At 41.7% G+C, this 16317-nt stretch overlaps 1 protein-coding gene and 1 long non-coding RNA gene across 5 annotated transcripts in view; one reads left to right on the top strand and one right to left on the bottom strand.

Moving 5' to 3' along the window:
- fes (FES proto-oncogene, tyrosine kinase) overlaps window positions 1-12039 on the bottom strand; it is a 20607-nt gene extending 8568 nt beyond the window's left edge. Inside the window, exons 1-12 of one of the 4 annotated variants that reach the window (XM_046033415.1) lie at window positions 11736-12039; window positions 10133-10306; window positions 8766-8862; window positions 8417-8600; window positions 7736-7873; window positions 7522-7641; window positions 7247-7369; window positions 5296-5491; window positions 4006-4086; window positions 2981-3190; window positions 2500-2622; window positions 2115-2168 (exon numbers count right to left, since the gene is read on the bottom strand). In XM_046033415.1, coding sequence (XP_045889371.1) covers window positions 2115-2168; window positions 2500-2622; window positions 2981-3190; window positions 4006-4086; window positions 5296-5491; window positions 7247-7369; window positions 7522-7641; window positions 7736-7873; window positions 8417-8600; window positions 8766-8862; window positions 10133-10306; window positions 11736-11969 — 1734 coding nt within the window. In that variant the 5' untranslated portion in view covers window positions 11970-12039. The remainder of the gene's footprint in view (window positions 1-2114; window positions 2169-2499; window positions 2623-2980; window positions 3191-4005; window positions 4087-5295; window positions 5492-7246; window positions 7370-7521; window positions 7642-7735; window positions 7874-8416; window positions 8601-8765; window positions 8863-10132; window positions 10307-11735) is intronic. The other 3 variants (XM_046033414.1, XM_046033412.1, XM_046033413.1) reach the window with 3 other exon arrangements.
- On the top strand, window positions 1142-3242 carry LOC123959396. The gene is made up of 3 exons (XR_006822287.1): window positions 1142-1187; window positions 2497-2613; window positions 3095-3242. It is a non-coding gene; the product is annotated as an uncharacterized LOC123959396 (long non-coding RNA).
- Window positions 12040-16317: the final 4278 nt, after the last annotated feature.

Genomic DNA, 16317 nt, shown 5'->3' with positions numbered 1-16317 from the left:
GTTGAAGACTGGAAAAATGTTGCCTGGTCTGATGAGTCTCGATTTCTGTTGAGACATTCAGATGGTAGAGTCAGAATTTGGTGTAAACAGATTGAGAACATGGATCCATCATGCCTTGTTACCACTGGGCAGGCTGGTGGTGGTGGTGGTGTAATGGTGTGGGGGATGTTTTCTTGGCACACTTTAGGCCCCTTAGTGCCAACTGGGCATCGTTTAAATGCCACGGCCTACCTGAGCATTGTTTCTGACCATGTCCATCCCTTTATGGCCACCATGTACCCATCCTCTGATGGCCACTTCCAGCAGGATAATGCACCATGTCACAAAGCTCGAATCATTTCAAATTGGTTTCTTGAACATGACAATGAGTTCACTGTACAAAAATGGCCCCCACAGTCACCAGACCTCAACCCAATAGAGCATCTTTGGGATGTGGTGGAACGGGAGCTTCGTGCCCTGGATGTGCATCCCACAAATCTCCATCAACTGCAAGATGCTATCCTATCAATATGGGCCAACGTTTCTAAAGAATGCTTTCAGCACCTTGTTGAATCAATGCCACGTAGAATTAAGGCAGTTCTGAAGGGGAAAGGGGGTCAAACACAGTATTAGTATGGTGTTCCTAATAATCCTTTAGGTGAGTGTATAATCCAAAGTTAACAATTTCCTTGATGAACTGTTACCATATGTGCACAATTGACCCTACGCTAAGCCACGCCCCGAATACGCAGCTAGCCAATCACAGGACTCATTTAGAACTCGGTCTAACTGAGGTTCAACCCAACTCTTTCATGGCTGAGCTCCACAGAGAGCCTAAGTCACTCGATTCCGCCCCATGGGACCTTATTTCGGAAACAATATGTACGGTAGTCAATGGCGAGAAACAACTTATTTTTTGATCATGTTTGAACTGTGCCCTGAATTACCCATATGATGTTTGTCAATTTAAAAGATAATTTTGTCCATCAAGAAAGTTGTTGTTTGTCATTTTTTGTAAAAACCATTTAATGAACTACATCTTTCGTCTCGCACAATATACATCACCAACATGTTAGCACGGTAATGCTAGCTTACGTTTATTGCTTGCTTGCTGCTAATTAGATAACTTGGCTATGTTCCACGCAGAAGAGTCACCTGATGTGTTTAATCCAACGACTCGCGGTCCTTTTATCACATCATCCTGTCCTGTAAGTATTTTGATGTTAGCTTCAGCAACGTTAGCTTCAGTCATTAAGAGAAAAAGTTAAGACGTCACATACGCGAATTTTGGGCTTGTGGTCTTTGTAATTATGTATTTTCAAAGTCTTATACCTCAACAGTTTTACATCAAACTGTGACTTTCTTGACTTTGAAATGTATATTAAATTAATCATCATCATACAGAGCACAATTCAAACGGGATCAAAAATTAGTTGTCTCTCGTCATTGACTACTGTTCATATTTTTTCTGAAGTAAGGTCCATGGTGGTCCATGGGAGGGACTTAGCCTCTATATTGACTAATACAAGGATTTGTTTCCTGGCCTTTTTTTGCTGTATTTTTCCAAGATATGGTCACAGGCTGTTCCTGGGACACTTGTAATAATTACAATCGCTACCCAGAGAGGTTGAAACGAGAAGTCCACAAATCCAGAAAAATGTAGGCTATGGATTGTTCCTAATGTAATGTTAGTTAGCTAACGCTAGCTAACTTACCACTGAATGTATATATGACCCTACTACTGTTCTGCTTTTTAATGACTGCAATAGTGAATAGCCTATAGACCTAGCTGTACAGGAAAAGTGTTGATCCTAACTATCTTGTTCTCTTTCTCAATAGTGACGTAATGGTTCACTTTTACACTGTGATCGGTAACTAAGGCTTTATCTTTATCTTCCAGGTCAGTTTGACAGCCTCAATAAAACCTTCAAATGCACAATGCAACTGCAAAACTGAGATCACTTTTTCCAAAAATTAGAAAATATTTATCCAGGGAGTGAAATAGGCAGTGGCAACCCCATGCTTAAAGTCCAACAGGTCCAACAGTTTGTCTGTCTTAGCAACAGTAACTAAGGGGCGTGGCTTCATGAAGGGTCCATTCTACGTTTCTGTCAACAGATGTTAAGTTCACCCACCCGTCCAATGAAGGGTCCCAAGATAACATCATCATGTTCCAGGACCCACTTGTCCTAATAGGGTTAAATTGAAAGATAATATACATGTAATAGTGCTGTTTTAAACTGTGATAGTAGCAAGGAGGAGATAAAAGAAAAGGCAAGAGGATTTAAAGGAAAGATCATTAGAGAACAAGTTTAAATCAGCTTAGGTGTTCATCTCTGAAAATAACGGAAGCATTTTAATAACAGTATGTTAAAAATTTGTGTTGAAGCTTTGAGCCATAGAGCTATGGACTAACATGTTAGAAAACAGAATCTACAAAGTTCACATACAGAAAAAAGGAGTGTGTGTGTGTGTGTGTGTGTGTGTGTGTGTGTGTGTGTGTGTTTGTTACAACAGTACCTTCAGTATAGGTTTCTTCAACATTATATCAGACTTCCTGGTGATGTGTTGTCGTGAGGATAGCAGATGATGGATCAGCTGCGGGACACTGTGGAAGCTTTCTCCATCCAGACGGTACAGATTCTACTGACACACATGGGAAATAATATACAGAAGTGAAGTCGTGCAAACACACACGAATGAGAAAAACTTCACAGCATAATGAAAAAAACACAACAAAATAGCTTTTTAAATTGTTAGATTGTTGAAATAACTTGTCCTGTACCTTTTTGCATTAATTCTAAACATCTTAAATTCAGTTTAAGTTGCAATTTAACACCAGGCAGAAAACAGCCACATAATGTAATTTACATGCAGTGGTCTTTATCATTCATATATTCAAAAACATATGATTTAAAATCCACACAGAAACACATGAGGCCTATAATGTAAAATGTACTTTCTAGAAAAGTGTTTTGTTCTACTGAGCAGATTTACTTACATCAGTGTTCTGAATGAGGAAATGCTTGCAAGATCCATCCCATTGCACAGAGAGCACATAACCGTGCTTCTCCTGACTCTTCCTCACCAAGAATTCTCCGTCATTCTTCAGCAGCTGCTGGACTTCCAGTCTGGGAATAGCTCCGTGGTACCAGTCCTGCTGCCCCAGAGGACGATCTACCTCCTGCACCAGGGCGAGGGCCGTTAGAGTCTGGAGACAGAAGCAGAAGAAAAGCAGAAGCATTAAAGCTAACATGAATAATGAAACAATAAGTAAATGCAGATACATTTTAGGGTGATTCTGCAGAGATTATATGGTGATACTTCAAAGGAGAGTCTGTAATACTTCTAAATAAAAAAATATAAAATCTAACCGCACCAACTTCCATGCCTGCAGGGTACCAGAGAGTTCGGAGTTGGAGAGCGAGAAGTAGTTCACACATGAAGAAATGCAGTGAATAATTCAGGCGCATTATAGACAGCAAAATATTATTTGCTCAAGATGTTCTTTGTGGGCAGGACAGCTGGGTCATGGCTCTGTGTGTGCTATCGCCTGTCAGCAATGATAAAACAATGAAATGTAAACTGGCTGACTGAGAAGTAAACTTCGTTTTAGGTCAGAATTCCAAAAGGAGTAACTTGACCGACAACACTGACCTCATTTAGTCCAGTTGTGCCTTCAGGAGCACATGACCCCAAAGAAAGAGCATGTGCCTGAGGGAGCTCAGCCGTGCAGAAACTACTACTTTGAAACTCTGGCACGTTCTCCAAAACATGATGAATTGTTTGTTGCGTGGTAACAGATATGAGTGTACAAAAACAAGCACTCTAGTTGAAGTTAAGGGCAGGGAGGTGGAGAAATGAGAAGGGGAAGTGTCCTTCAACCGAAAATGTTAAAAGTGCCTTTTACAATATCCTTTAACAACATACTCAGAAATAGGCATTGTTAAGTGCGTACAATGTGATGCCATACATTTTTTTGTGTGGTATTACTGTGGCTTGGTTGTGTTTCAGTGTTTAACCTACCTCACATTTTGGTTTAAACAGGCCACTCAGATTATTTAGAATCCCATCCATGAGGAGTTTGGGTGAGCTTTGGCTCTGGTCCTGAAAAGAAGATCAAGAGCACATCATGTTGGTCAGTAAATATGTATAACAACTGGCAAAACCAGCGAGTGTCCTCTCTTCCCTCATTTCTTTCAACTCTCTACTGTTACTATCAAAATAAAAGCAAACTAGAGACCATCTTGTGATAGTATCACATCAACAGCAACAGCAAATTGGTTTATGGTGCAATAGAACACGACATGAGAGAAGTGAGTTTGGCAAACCAATTTAATATGCCTAACCGTCCTTGCATGATCAACTTTTAAACTATGTTGACTTTGACACATACAGTATATGTGTTTTGCTGAAATATTCCCTGGTTTGTTGCAACATGGTTAGTCATGAATGTAGAATGTGTCATTATTGGCAATAGATAAATGATCGGTTGTTTGGCAAGAACAGAAATATTGATTGTCCAACAACAAGCGAATGTAGGCCAGGGGCGTAAAGTGGGGGACCGATGGCCCCTTTCCTATTTCCTACACCCCAATTCCAGCTCCTAGCTCAGACCACACCCCTTCGAACCCAGCCTTCATTTTGATCTCAACGACACACTTGTAAAGTTCCGTAACGGCATCTTGCACAGTTGTGATGCCATCGTGTTTACAAAATCTGTCCACAGACAGACAGACAGACATCTACACCTGGCAAAGTACTCAAAGTACTGTGTCAGACACGCACACAGCTTTCGCATCTGGTAAAAATGCTTCAAAAACACTATATTTAATTATTGGTCCAGTTAGATAGAGTTGTTTGTCTTATTATGTAACCATGTGTTTATTAGAACACATGGGTGTCATAGCAACACTTGCCACCCATTCATGCACTGATGGCAGAGGCTGCCATGCAAGGACACTTTGACTAGACTGAGGGCAGCCTGTAATCAAACCAGCAACCATCCGATGACTAGACAACCTGCACTACCACCTGAACCACAGCCACCCCCTAACCTATTAATCGAACAGGTTGGATTTGCTACAGGAATAGCTGCTGGGGTTGGCTACGAGCTGGTGTTAAGTACTGTGTCGCCAGTGTGATCAGTGTGGGTTTATACCCAGTATGACCTCTTTCTTCTTCATACAAACACAAATTTGTCAGCATGGCTTGTTTTCTTTATTAAACCTGGCTAACTGACATTACTTATATAATTACGTAATATCATATAATTATATTAGTAGCTAAAACAAAGACTCGGCAGAGAGAACATACATTGCTTGTGTTAGATGAAAGTGAGGTGGTGTCTTGGTCAAAGCTCAGAGCAGAGAAAGGTTCTTTAGAGCCCAGCTGGTCCAGTTTCTCCTTCAGAAGAAGCCTCTGAACCTCCAGCTTGGCTCTCATACCCTGAGACAGAGCAACCTGCTGCCGGCACTCCTCCATTGCATGTCTCTTGCTGAACTGGTAGACCCTGGACAAAGTCACAGAAGGTCAATTAAATTTGTGTAGGGCCTTTTCAGTGTAAGCAAAGGGTTTCACAAGTCAATAAAACAATACAGGTGATTACTGCAAATAGACAGACCAAGACCATACAGACATCAATAAAAAGTCTGTGAAAACAGGTTTCCAGATGGTTCCTATGACTAATGCAATCAATAAGAAGGCTTCCCTTGCGACAGGTTAGTGTGCCTCCTGGATTTGAAGCATGTAAGACCAGACTTTAATGACCCAGAAGTCCTGCTAGTGAGGTGAAACGAAAAGTTGCAGGGACTCGATTGCTGAGATCCTTATGGCAAAAACACAAGGTCGAACAGACCAGAAATGGCCAGTGCATGGCTGTATTAAACTGTTAGAGAGTACCAGGGCAAACAATTGCTTTTGGACCCCTACTGACCACCCCAACCTATAACAGTGCACACAGCACGGTGCACACACCATACCGAGACCCAGAAACCAACCAGTAGCCTACTCCTGTGCTGCAAAAATACTATTTGGCCCCAGGTGTTCAGTGAGTCAGTTACTTTGGAGTAATTTGATTAGAGCTGAAACAATTCTATTTTTACATAGAAATGACTTGGTTGTCATTTTTTTAGGCAAAAATGCAAAAGCCTCTCAAATGTGAGGATTTTCTGCTTTTCTACAGTATATTATAGTTAACTGAATTATGTATGAACCTTTGACCATTGTTTGACATTTTATAGACAAAAGATAATACATCCATCCATCGTCAACGGCTTATCCTGCGTACAGGGTCGCGGGGGAGCTGGAACCAATCCCAGCTGACATTGGGCGAAAGGCGGAGTACATCCTGGACAGTTCGCCAGTCCATCTCAGGGCCATGATAATAATAAAATATAATGATCAATTAATCAAAATAATTAATGAATAGATATAATGAAAATAATCATTAGTTGCAGTTAAACACATTTTTACAATACATGTGTACAATACAATATAAACTATGGTATTTCAGTGGTAACATAGCCTTTGACACAGGGCCCCTTGACAGATCAAGGTGACAACGTGAGATAATAATGTTGATATTGTACTTCAGTGGTACAAATTCCTAAACAAATCTGCAGTGAAAAAGAAAATTTTATCCACAATTTCATGACAAGTAAGCTACATCGGTTCATGTCTTGTCAACTGTAAAGGACAGTTCTGTGTGTAGGCTAACATGCTATTGCTTGACCAGATTTTTGTATGCAAACAATTTTTTAAAGAGAATCCACAGAAGTGAGGTTATTCAGGAATAAATTCCCTTCAAAATACACACCAAAGGGCAACATATCACCACCACTACCATATGTGCTCCCCAGCTGCCCTTAAAAAGTATCAACTTTTTTGCGAACAACCACATTGTTTACGGTTGTCCTCCAGGAGCTTATTAATGACTTGATCACTCCCACAGGACTGTAAATCTTCAACATTTTCAGGCAGCCTCATCAACAAAGACAAATCAGGGGATCAAGTTCTATAACTCTGACCATATTGCTGTATTATAATTTATAAGGCACTTATTCCCACCTGAGACAACACTAGTTATTAGTTATTAGCTCCTGCCCAGCCAGGAGCACACTGAACTCTCCCGATGGGAACGGCTGACCGCAGAAGCAAACTACAGCAATTTGTCTTCACAGCTGCCAAACACAGAGTTTTTATTTTTAACCACCAAATACGAAATCAGAGCATCATTAATTATGGCTTGAGTCTGTGGTCTGCTCACCTCTGGCCCTTCTTGACACCTTTCTCCTCTGCCTCCAGTTCCAGCTCCAGCTGATCGACCGAGGCCTGCTGGGAGCCCAGAGTCTGAGCCAGCACCAGCAGTTCCTCCTCTACAGCGGTTAGTCTGATGACAAAGAGAGTGACCAGAGGAATCAAATGATGCAAAACAGAGGAAATAAGAGCAGCGGGGATTCTAAGGAAGGGGAAGTAGTTGAGAGATTAAAAAAGGAAATTGGACTTAAGTCATCTGGATAAGACTGCTTTGTTTGTTCTCACTTGTGTTGGATTGTCTCGAGCGTGAGGTCGTTCAGTTCAATTTCTCTGGGTTTTAGCTGCTCAGTGTCCTCCAGGAGACTGCAATCAAACTCTGCACAAACGGGAATCTCCCCTACAGACCTACAAACACACAGTCCACAGTATCACTGCTCTGCAGGGTTAGCTTTCATGATTGCACTGTTGCCATTTCCAGGGATGTTTTCCCTCAGTCTACCTGTTCTGGTGGATGAAGCTTTCATACTCTTTGTGAGGATCAATGGCTGTTAGAGCAGAAGACATCTCCCTGTGGATCCGCACAACTTCATGGTGAAGGAGAGTAGAGATGTCGAAATACTCCTGCAGGATCTCCTTTCTGGTTCAGAGATCAGGAATGGCATGTGAAGACAGAATGACATAAACTACACAGATGAGAGCCTATTCAGTCATTTCAAGTCCCAAGTTTTAGCAAAGTTCAAACCACATATGAAATATTATATTTCATGTTTTCAAAGCATAAACATTTCCAGGTAAGTTGGAGGTTGACTCATATCAATGATTTGAAAATCACTTTGAGAGGCCTTCAGTCCAACCGAGCGAATAATTAAAATTTTTGTATTTGTACAATTACTGCTTGATACATTTGTAGTTAGGTTTGATGCCTTCAGATCTTCAAACAAGCTGTGACATTCAAGGAAAAAAGTATTGCTGCCTGAAAGTTGGCAAAATGTATAAATATATAAATACATACACACACATATATATATATATATATATATATATATATATATATATATATATATATACACACACACACACACATACATATATATATATATATACACACGCATATATAAATAATGAAACAGGATAATGAATAATAAAACATAATGAAAGGTAATAGTAAATGTGATCTTACAGTATGAGCACCATCTCCTGCTGCAGAGTCTGCAGTGCATTGAGCAGGGCGGGCTGGATCTGACTGAAGTGGTGATGATGGTAAACTTGAGCTGCTCGCACAGACAGCACATACTCATTATGCAGCCCATGGAGTTTCATTAAAGCCTTTATGTAACGCTCTTTGGCCTTGTCTCGCTCTTTATCTGCTTACACACACACACACACACACACACACACACACAAACAGGAAAGGGACGGTGTACATACAGGGAGGGGTAGACATGTTATGCAATGATGGAAACATACAATTATTAGTTATTATCAATGTTATTCCATTGAGAGAAGTAAGTGATACCAGGAATCCCCACCTTTATTGGCCTCCTGGTACTTCCTTTTAGCCTGAGCTGCATCGCTCACTGCCAGTCTGTAGCTGCTTTTCAGCCTCTCCTGCTCTGTCTGGGTCACCTGAAGCAGCACACAAACGCACAACAGCACACGCACAGTTGGGGGGAAAAAAACACATGTTGCAAGAACTCATTTATGCTATTTGTGTGGTTAAAGTTGCTTTACTGAGTCTGAGCTATACATACAGTAAAACAGGACGTGAACAGAGGCCCTTTCATGTTTCACTGCAGAGGAACACGAAACATGAGAAACGACATATGAGGAAATGATCTGACCTTTCTTGTGCTGCTGGTGCAACGCTTCAAAAATCCACCTGATAGCATCTCTGACATTGTTGTTCAGTTGCAATCACAACATAAAATCAATCTATTGACGCACACAAAACCATAGCCATCTGATCGTCATCTGAATAGTAAAGCAAGAAAATTTAAATAAACAAACTGCCAGCAAGAAGGCCATTCGGCGACCCAACATGGATCACTCAAAATGAACACACCGTTTGGCCTGATGTAATTGGGTAATAAAAAAAAGTGCAGAGCAGCCACCATTTGAGATAGCATCAAAATGCATTTGAAGACACTCTTTCCAGTCCATTTAACCTCATTTCATTTGAATGCTGTCTATTTATAAAGCTGCCACTGCAATGCTCATCTGCATGTCAAGATGCTATACTAGAGATACATAAACAAATACATTTGAAAGCAACAACTCCTGCTTTCTCATAAGAATCATGCTGTATACATAATTACTCTAACACTATGAGTGTTACTTTTTTCTACACCTTAAGTGTCCTTTAATATGTTTGCTTTCATTCAAAAATACCATAAAAAGGACCAGTTAATGGTAGCGATAAAAACACTCACAGTCCAACAATGGTTGCAAAATAAATGTGGTATAGCTTCATAACAACAAAGATATGGATGGTATTTTTTAAGCAAGTCACTGCTTAAATATGCAAAAAAAAAAATAATGAACAAAAGTAAAAATATATTTCTTAGCAGTATCAGCTCCATGCACCAATGATATCTTCCTTTTCACAATAAAAGCAAGACATTTTTGTTTAGTTTAGCTTTTTGTGTACGTGTGCTGTCGGTCTGTGTCAACGTACGGGAAGTAAAGTAAAAACTGTCAGCAGCAAGGACACTAAAAGATCAATGGAAATCAGTTCAATACCTAAAAAGTTACTTAACTTATTTTCAGCACTGAGCGGTTTTATCTCAGTCAGAGGTCTGACAGTTCAAAGGTGGTTTACCTGTCTTTTGGCATGATAGCAGAAGTCTGAAGTAGTGGTTTATGAGTTTGTGTGTGTGTGTGCGTGTTAGTCTCACACCTTGGTGAGCTCCTGCCTCAGCAGATTCCACTGCTCTGAGTAGGTTTTGCGAAGCTGCTGTTTGTCTCTGATGAGCAGTGTCAGTTTGCTGATGGGACCATCCAGCAGATCCTCAGAGTGCTTCTTCATCACCTGACTGAGAAAGTCCGTCTGAGAGACCAGTACTCCCCACGACTGACAGACAGGGGGAGAAAGGTCATGGAGACATGTCGTTTAAACACAAGAATGTGAATAAATGGATCACTTCTGCCAAGGCTGCACAGTCCTTCACACATTTTAACCTCCATTTGGATCTGGATTTGTCTGTTAATTTCTTTGTTAGCAACATATCTTGAAAAAACCTCATTTCAATTACACTTGATGAAATTCAAACTAGTGGTTTTTGGCATGGATAAAGCCACCAAGTGGTTAATTAAAAGAGCTATTTACACTTTGGCCCATACCTCCTGAACTGTGAGGTGCAGAAATAAATTTCCCTTTGTAATGTCATAGATAAATAGATGTTTGGTGACCACAAAGAACCTTTCTGTCTGTTCATGTCATAATGTTTCCTGTAACTGGTTGCCAGATTCATGACTTATTTGACATAGTTTTGGATCATAGAAAAAAGGGAAGCCTGTGCGTGAGCTTACTTCAGGCACACTCGCACCAAGCCAAGAATATATATATATATATATATATATATATATATTGCCTTTCTGAGTTTGCTTTTCAAAGCATAAAATCACTGTTTTTGATGCACACTGTGTCAAAGTTAGGTCAATTCTGAGCAAATGTTTGCTAAATTTACCGTCATTTCAACATCATACATTTTACTGGTCGTAACTCACTGGTCATGAGTCTGACATGGTTGTAATTTTGCAAAGTCTATGTAGATGATGATCAGATGTAGAATCCATCGAGGTAAAAACTTCTAAGCATTTTTTAATTATTAAAGCATTACATTTTAGAGGATTCTGCCGCTGCAGTAGTTGCATACTATAAGTGGTTTCTTATTTGGATTTAAGAACAAATTTAAACATTGAATGATTTAAAACTATAACAACTAGAAAAAAAAGTTTGGATCGGGGTTATTGGTACCTAAGCCTTCAGCCAAACCCAGAAACCTCATATTTTATGAGTACCTTAAAGAGAAAATCCTAGTTTTTACAGATTTATTTTGAGATTCTTGGGTCATACATTGTATTTTTCACAATGCACCCAAATACACACAATGACTCCTTAGCATTCACTGGAGTGCTGTTTAGCATATATGGATGATTTTTTGCCAGTGAACGTTTTGTTAACGTTAACATCACTGTGTGGTTTTTGAAGCTCTAAAAATGAAAGCAGCAAAAAGCCATTACATTCACATTGTAACTTCTATTTAGGGAAGTATTTATTTCCCAATCTGACCCCAGAAAAATGCACAATTCTGTCAGGTATTTCAGCACTTTTTGTTGCATGTTGTTGATGTTTTTAAAGGTAACCTTAATTTAGAAAACTAATTTGAGATTACCTCAAGTCACACACTTTGTGCATTTTACACTGTCCTCCACAGGAATGAAAAGTGATGATCAGTTGATGATTCAGGTGTAGAGTGAAATTTGATATGAGACCTCACCTTGTTGAGCTGGCTTATGTAGTCCAGTCCTGCACAGAGCTGAGGCCGGTCCAGCTTCTCCACCATGGCAGCCATGTGGTGCAGCTGCACTGAAAACTCCCGTTCACTCTTGGCCCGCTGACCCATCCACTTCTTCATGACCTCCATCAGGTGAAGCTCTGAGTCCAGCAGCCGCATGACAGCTGTATGTGCTTGGGGACACCGTAGGTCCTCCCCAAACCCCATCTTTGACATTTAAACTCTCCTCCCTGCCAAGGATTTGTTGTCAGCAGTAAGTCCTACAGCACCTTTGTGTTCTCGTGAGTGGGACAGAAACAGAGCGGTGAGCTGAGGCAGCTGCAAATGACCAAGAGAAACGTTTTCTTGTGACCACATAAGGTTTCATTTCCCTGTGAGCAAAAAAAAAAAAAGCACAGAGGTTTACGTACGGCAGCACTTCCTCATCTCTGTTTGACTGTAGTTGTGCTTGTAAATTTAATTTTGGTTTCAACTTTTGAAGCACAATTATGGCAAAACCCACCATTATTGTAAATTGAGGGAGGTGGGGTCAGGGTCAAAGGATGTTGGTCAAACTTGCCCAAGGGGTGTCATTAACATGCACAAAAAGGGGCCATGGGAGGCTGTTTTCACACAACTCCCCTCAACTTGGCTTGCTTGTAAAAACCATTCCAGCATTTCACCTGGGGTTTTTTTTTTTAGGGGAGCTTATGGCTTATTAAGAAGCTCCCCCTGACGCCCTTGTAGTTCATAACAATATTCATCTTTTACAATGCTTGCATCAGAAACGTCAGATATTTTTAAGAGTAGAATGTAATTAAGGATGTTTAATCATCAACTGTAGTATTATTTTACAGCTGTGGTTAGTAGTTTGCTAATTAAGATTGTATGTACATAGATTAAACTATACAGCAACATAAAGACGTTCTCTTAGCCTCAATCAATTACAACAGAAAAAGTATGTTTACACATCAGTGCAACACTAATTATAATTCAGTATTATCAACAATCAGTCCTTTAACTTTGAAAGCTTTGAGAATATCTTGCTGTAAAATAGTATGTTGAATTCAGGACTTTCACTTGTTGTTTCACTTTTGCTTAAGTAAATGATGTGAATACTTTCATTTTTTACAAAAAAGGTGCTTTTAATGCCTTGATGTTTTAAAGGTGCATATGGACAACTGGTGAGCAGGTTATTGGAGCAGTGTGGCCCACGATATGCCCACAGTGACCTGAATCCTGGCAGGTGCTGGTTTACCCTTGAACCCAAAACGCTGTACATAAAACTTTGAGCAAAGGCCACTTTGTTGAAACCTTCTTTAGACATTGTTTTTTCAAGTAACTAACTTACCACTTTTAGACCACAGCAGACTGAAAATGCTGATGGTGTTTGTCACATAAGTAAAAAAAAAAAAAAGCATTTCCTTTTCATTTTTACCACAGTGTCAACACAGTGACTTCATGGGTATTTATGACATGGTTGGGGTAGGGTGCCACCTCAACTGCAAAGTCATTGGCTTAATTACACCAGCCACACACATCATCAAATAACCTACAGTCATTATACACAATGGGGAGAAGATGGCACAAGCTGATGAACAATGCAGCACACCTCAGGGAGGTTTTACAAACCGTCTGCTTTCAAGTTTAGGTGTTGTTGTGGGGACAGCCCGGCTGACGGTGAGTGTACTGGTTTACATTTTTTTTCCGCTTTATTCCTCCCATTGTTTTGCTCTGCCTGCCTCCGTGTTCTCCTCCTCTCTCTCTCTCTCTCTCTCTCTCGAGCCCAGCCAACAACCCGCACGTCGTCAGCAACCTCCCCAGTCTGCCACACCTGCCAGTAATCAACCTCATCTCAGCAAGTATTTCAACCCCGGTTCTCCACACCAGCTTCGCTTGATCGTTGTTGCTCCCAAGCTGGTGCCAACCTCTCAAGCTCTGGTTTAAGTGATCTTTGTTTTCCAGTCCCCGGTTGTTCCTCGTGTTAACTCTGTCTCTCTGCTTTCCCTCCCAGGTTCATTCACCCTCATCCTCCGTTCCTCTCCTCTCGGGCTTCCTCAACGGCGCCCTCCCGGCTCCCCCCGCTCCTCGCCTCAACGCCTGCGCCTCGCCTGCTCCTCGGTCCTCCGTGTCCACGTCCTCCGGCGTCCACCTCTCCTCCATCACCTTTTCCCTAGCTCCCTCTGTAAACCCTCAAACCTCCTTCCCTCTGAGCGTTGCGTTTGTGTCCGTTCTGTCCAGTCTTACAACAGGTGTCCCTGCAATCACCGTAAATAATAATCCAGCCAGATCATCCAAACAAGATGTTATTTCCTTGAATATAATTAAAATGTCAGTGTTCTAAGTGAATGAATATAACTGTCAATTCCACAATGCAGAGCAAAAAATAAACATGATAGGGTACTGTGTTTTATTTTCGCACAATTTGAGCAATATGTCTATGCAGTATATCCATTTGTGTCAAAAGAAATGTTTTAATCAACCAGATGATTTCTGTTTTACTACTAGTTGGAAATCGTCAATGGAAGCAAACAGAGTGTTATATACTTCTGAGGCTCATGGGTATTGTAGTAGGCTATTTAGACACATTTGCCATGCCAAAATGACTGACAACACACTATTTCTCAGAAACCAAAACCATAAAGGTCATTACATTATGGGAATTGTTTAAAGAAAACTTTCAATGGGAATTCAGAAAGGGGGGGGGGGGGGGGGGGGGGGGGGGGGGGGGGGGGGGGACACTTCAGGAGCTAGCTGCCCCTCCCACAGCAAGCTCAACAACAAGCTACCAATAAAATGTAGTAGCCCGTTAGTTCCTGTAAGCTAGAGCAACGTCAAAGTTATTGTTAACTATTAAGTGTATTACAGTACAGAGACACATTAACTAAACCTCTTGAGCTTTTCAGTCTTAGCTTAAGAAGGTTGCTCATGCTACCTACTCACGCTATGATGTTAGTTACTCAGCATCAAAGTGAGGAGTAAACATAGCTAGCTCCTGTTCTAAAATAAATAAAATAAAACTAAAATTATTATGATGAAACATATTAGACAATAATGTTTCATTTATTTATCACTTCCGCTGTTAGAGCAAACATCTTCTTTTTCGTTGTTCAGAAAATGTTGCACCGCCACCTACTGGATGAAACAGTTTCCCCTAGCAAAAAATACAGTGTCCATCCAAAGTATTCCCATTCAAAAGGTGCGTTCGAGATGACGGCGGCTGACTTTCGCCGACTTGATAGTCCAACGTCAGCTGCAGGGGCAGGGAATAAAAACGGCACCGTCACGTCGGACACATTCTACCTGCGTGAGCTTACTGTGAGCTGAGATCAATGGTTGATCTCCAGGCAAAACTGTGGTTCCAACTTGGAGCAGCCGGGGAAAAGCAACTGCGGCCGCCGGACTCGGCGCCTGCAGCCGCCTTGCTCCCGCGAGGTTTTAATGTAATGTGACATGGTGACGTTTTGCAGCGCTGGTGTTCTGTCGATTTATGCTACTTATCGAGATGTGCTACTTAGCGGTTCTGCGCATGCGTAAGACCCACAAGCGTGGTCTGTTTCCACGCCCATAAATCTGTGCAACCTTGGAATTGGGAATGCCGTCGAGAAAGTGGCTGATCAGTTAATATCTGTCAGTAATATAAAAAAACAACAACAACATTATTAGTATATCAGAATACGCTACCCCTGTGGACTTCAGCTCGGCGTTCAACACCATCATCCCGGACATCCTCAGCACCAAACTCACCCAGCTCACTGTGCCAGCCTCCACCTGTCAGTGGATCACAGACTTCCTGACTGACAGAAGTCAGCAGGTGAGGCTGGGAAACATCACATCCAGCACCCGGACTATCAGCACTGGTGCCCCCCAGGGGTGTGTGCTCTCCCCACTGCTCTTCTCCCTCTACATCAACGACTGCACCTCAGGGGACCCATCTGTCAAATTCCTGAAGTTCGGCGACGACACAACGGTCATCGGCCTAATCCGGGACGGTGACGAGTCGGCCTACAGATGGGAGGTTGATCAGCTGGCTCTCTGGTGCGGTCAGAACAACCTGGAGCTTAACACGCTCAAAACTGTGGAGATGACCATGGACTTCAGGAGGAGCCCCCCCACTCTGCCCCTCATCACCATACTCAACAGCCCTGTGTCTGCTGTGGAATCCTTCATGTTTCTGGGTTCCACTATATCCCAGGACCTGAAGTAGGAGCCCAACACTGACACCATCATCAGGAAGGCCCAGCAGAGGATGTACTTCCTGTGTCAGCTCAGGAAGCTCAACCTGCGTAAAGAGCTGCTGATCCAGTTCTACACAGCCATCATCCAGTCTGTCCTCTGCACCTCCATCACTGTCTGGTTGGGATCTGCCACCAAAAAGGACAGGAGCAGACTACAACGTACAGTCAGGACTGTAGAAAAAAAATAATCGGGGCCAACCTGCCCTCCATTCAGGACTTATACATTTCCAGAGTCAGGAAACGGGCAGGAAACATCACTGCAGATCCATCTCACCCTGGACACAATCTGTTCCAGCTCCTCCCCTCTGGTAGGCGCTACAGAGCACTGTATGCCAAAACCAACAGAC

This window comes from Micropterus dolomieu, linkage group LG20 (assembly GCF_021292245.1).
Source record: "Micropterus dolomieu isolate WLL.071019.BEF.003 ecotype Adirondacks linkage group LG20, ASM2129224v1, whole genome shotgun sequence".
In the NCBI taxonomy this organism is placed as follows: domain Eukaryota; kingdom Metazoa; phylum Chordata; class Actinopteri; order Centrarchiformes; family Centrarchidae; genus Micropterus; species Micropterus dolomieu.
This window is presented reverse-complemented; position numbering and strand designations above follow the sequence as displayed.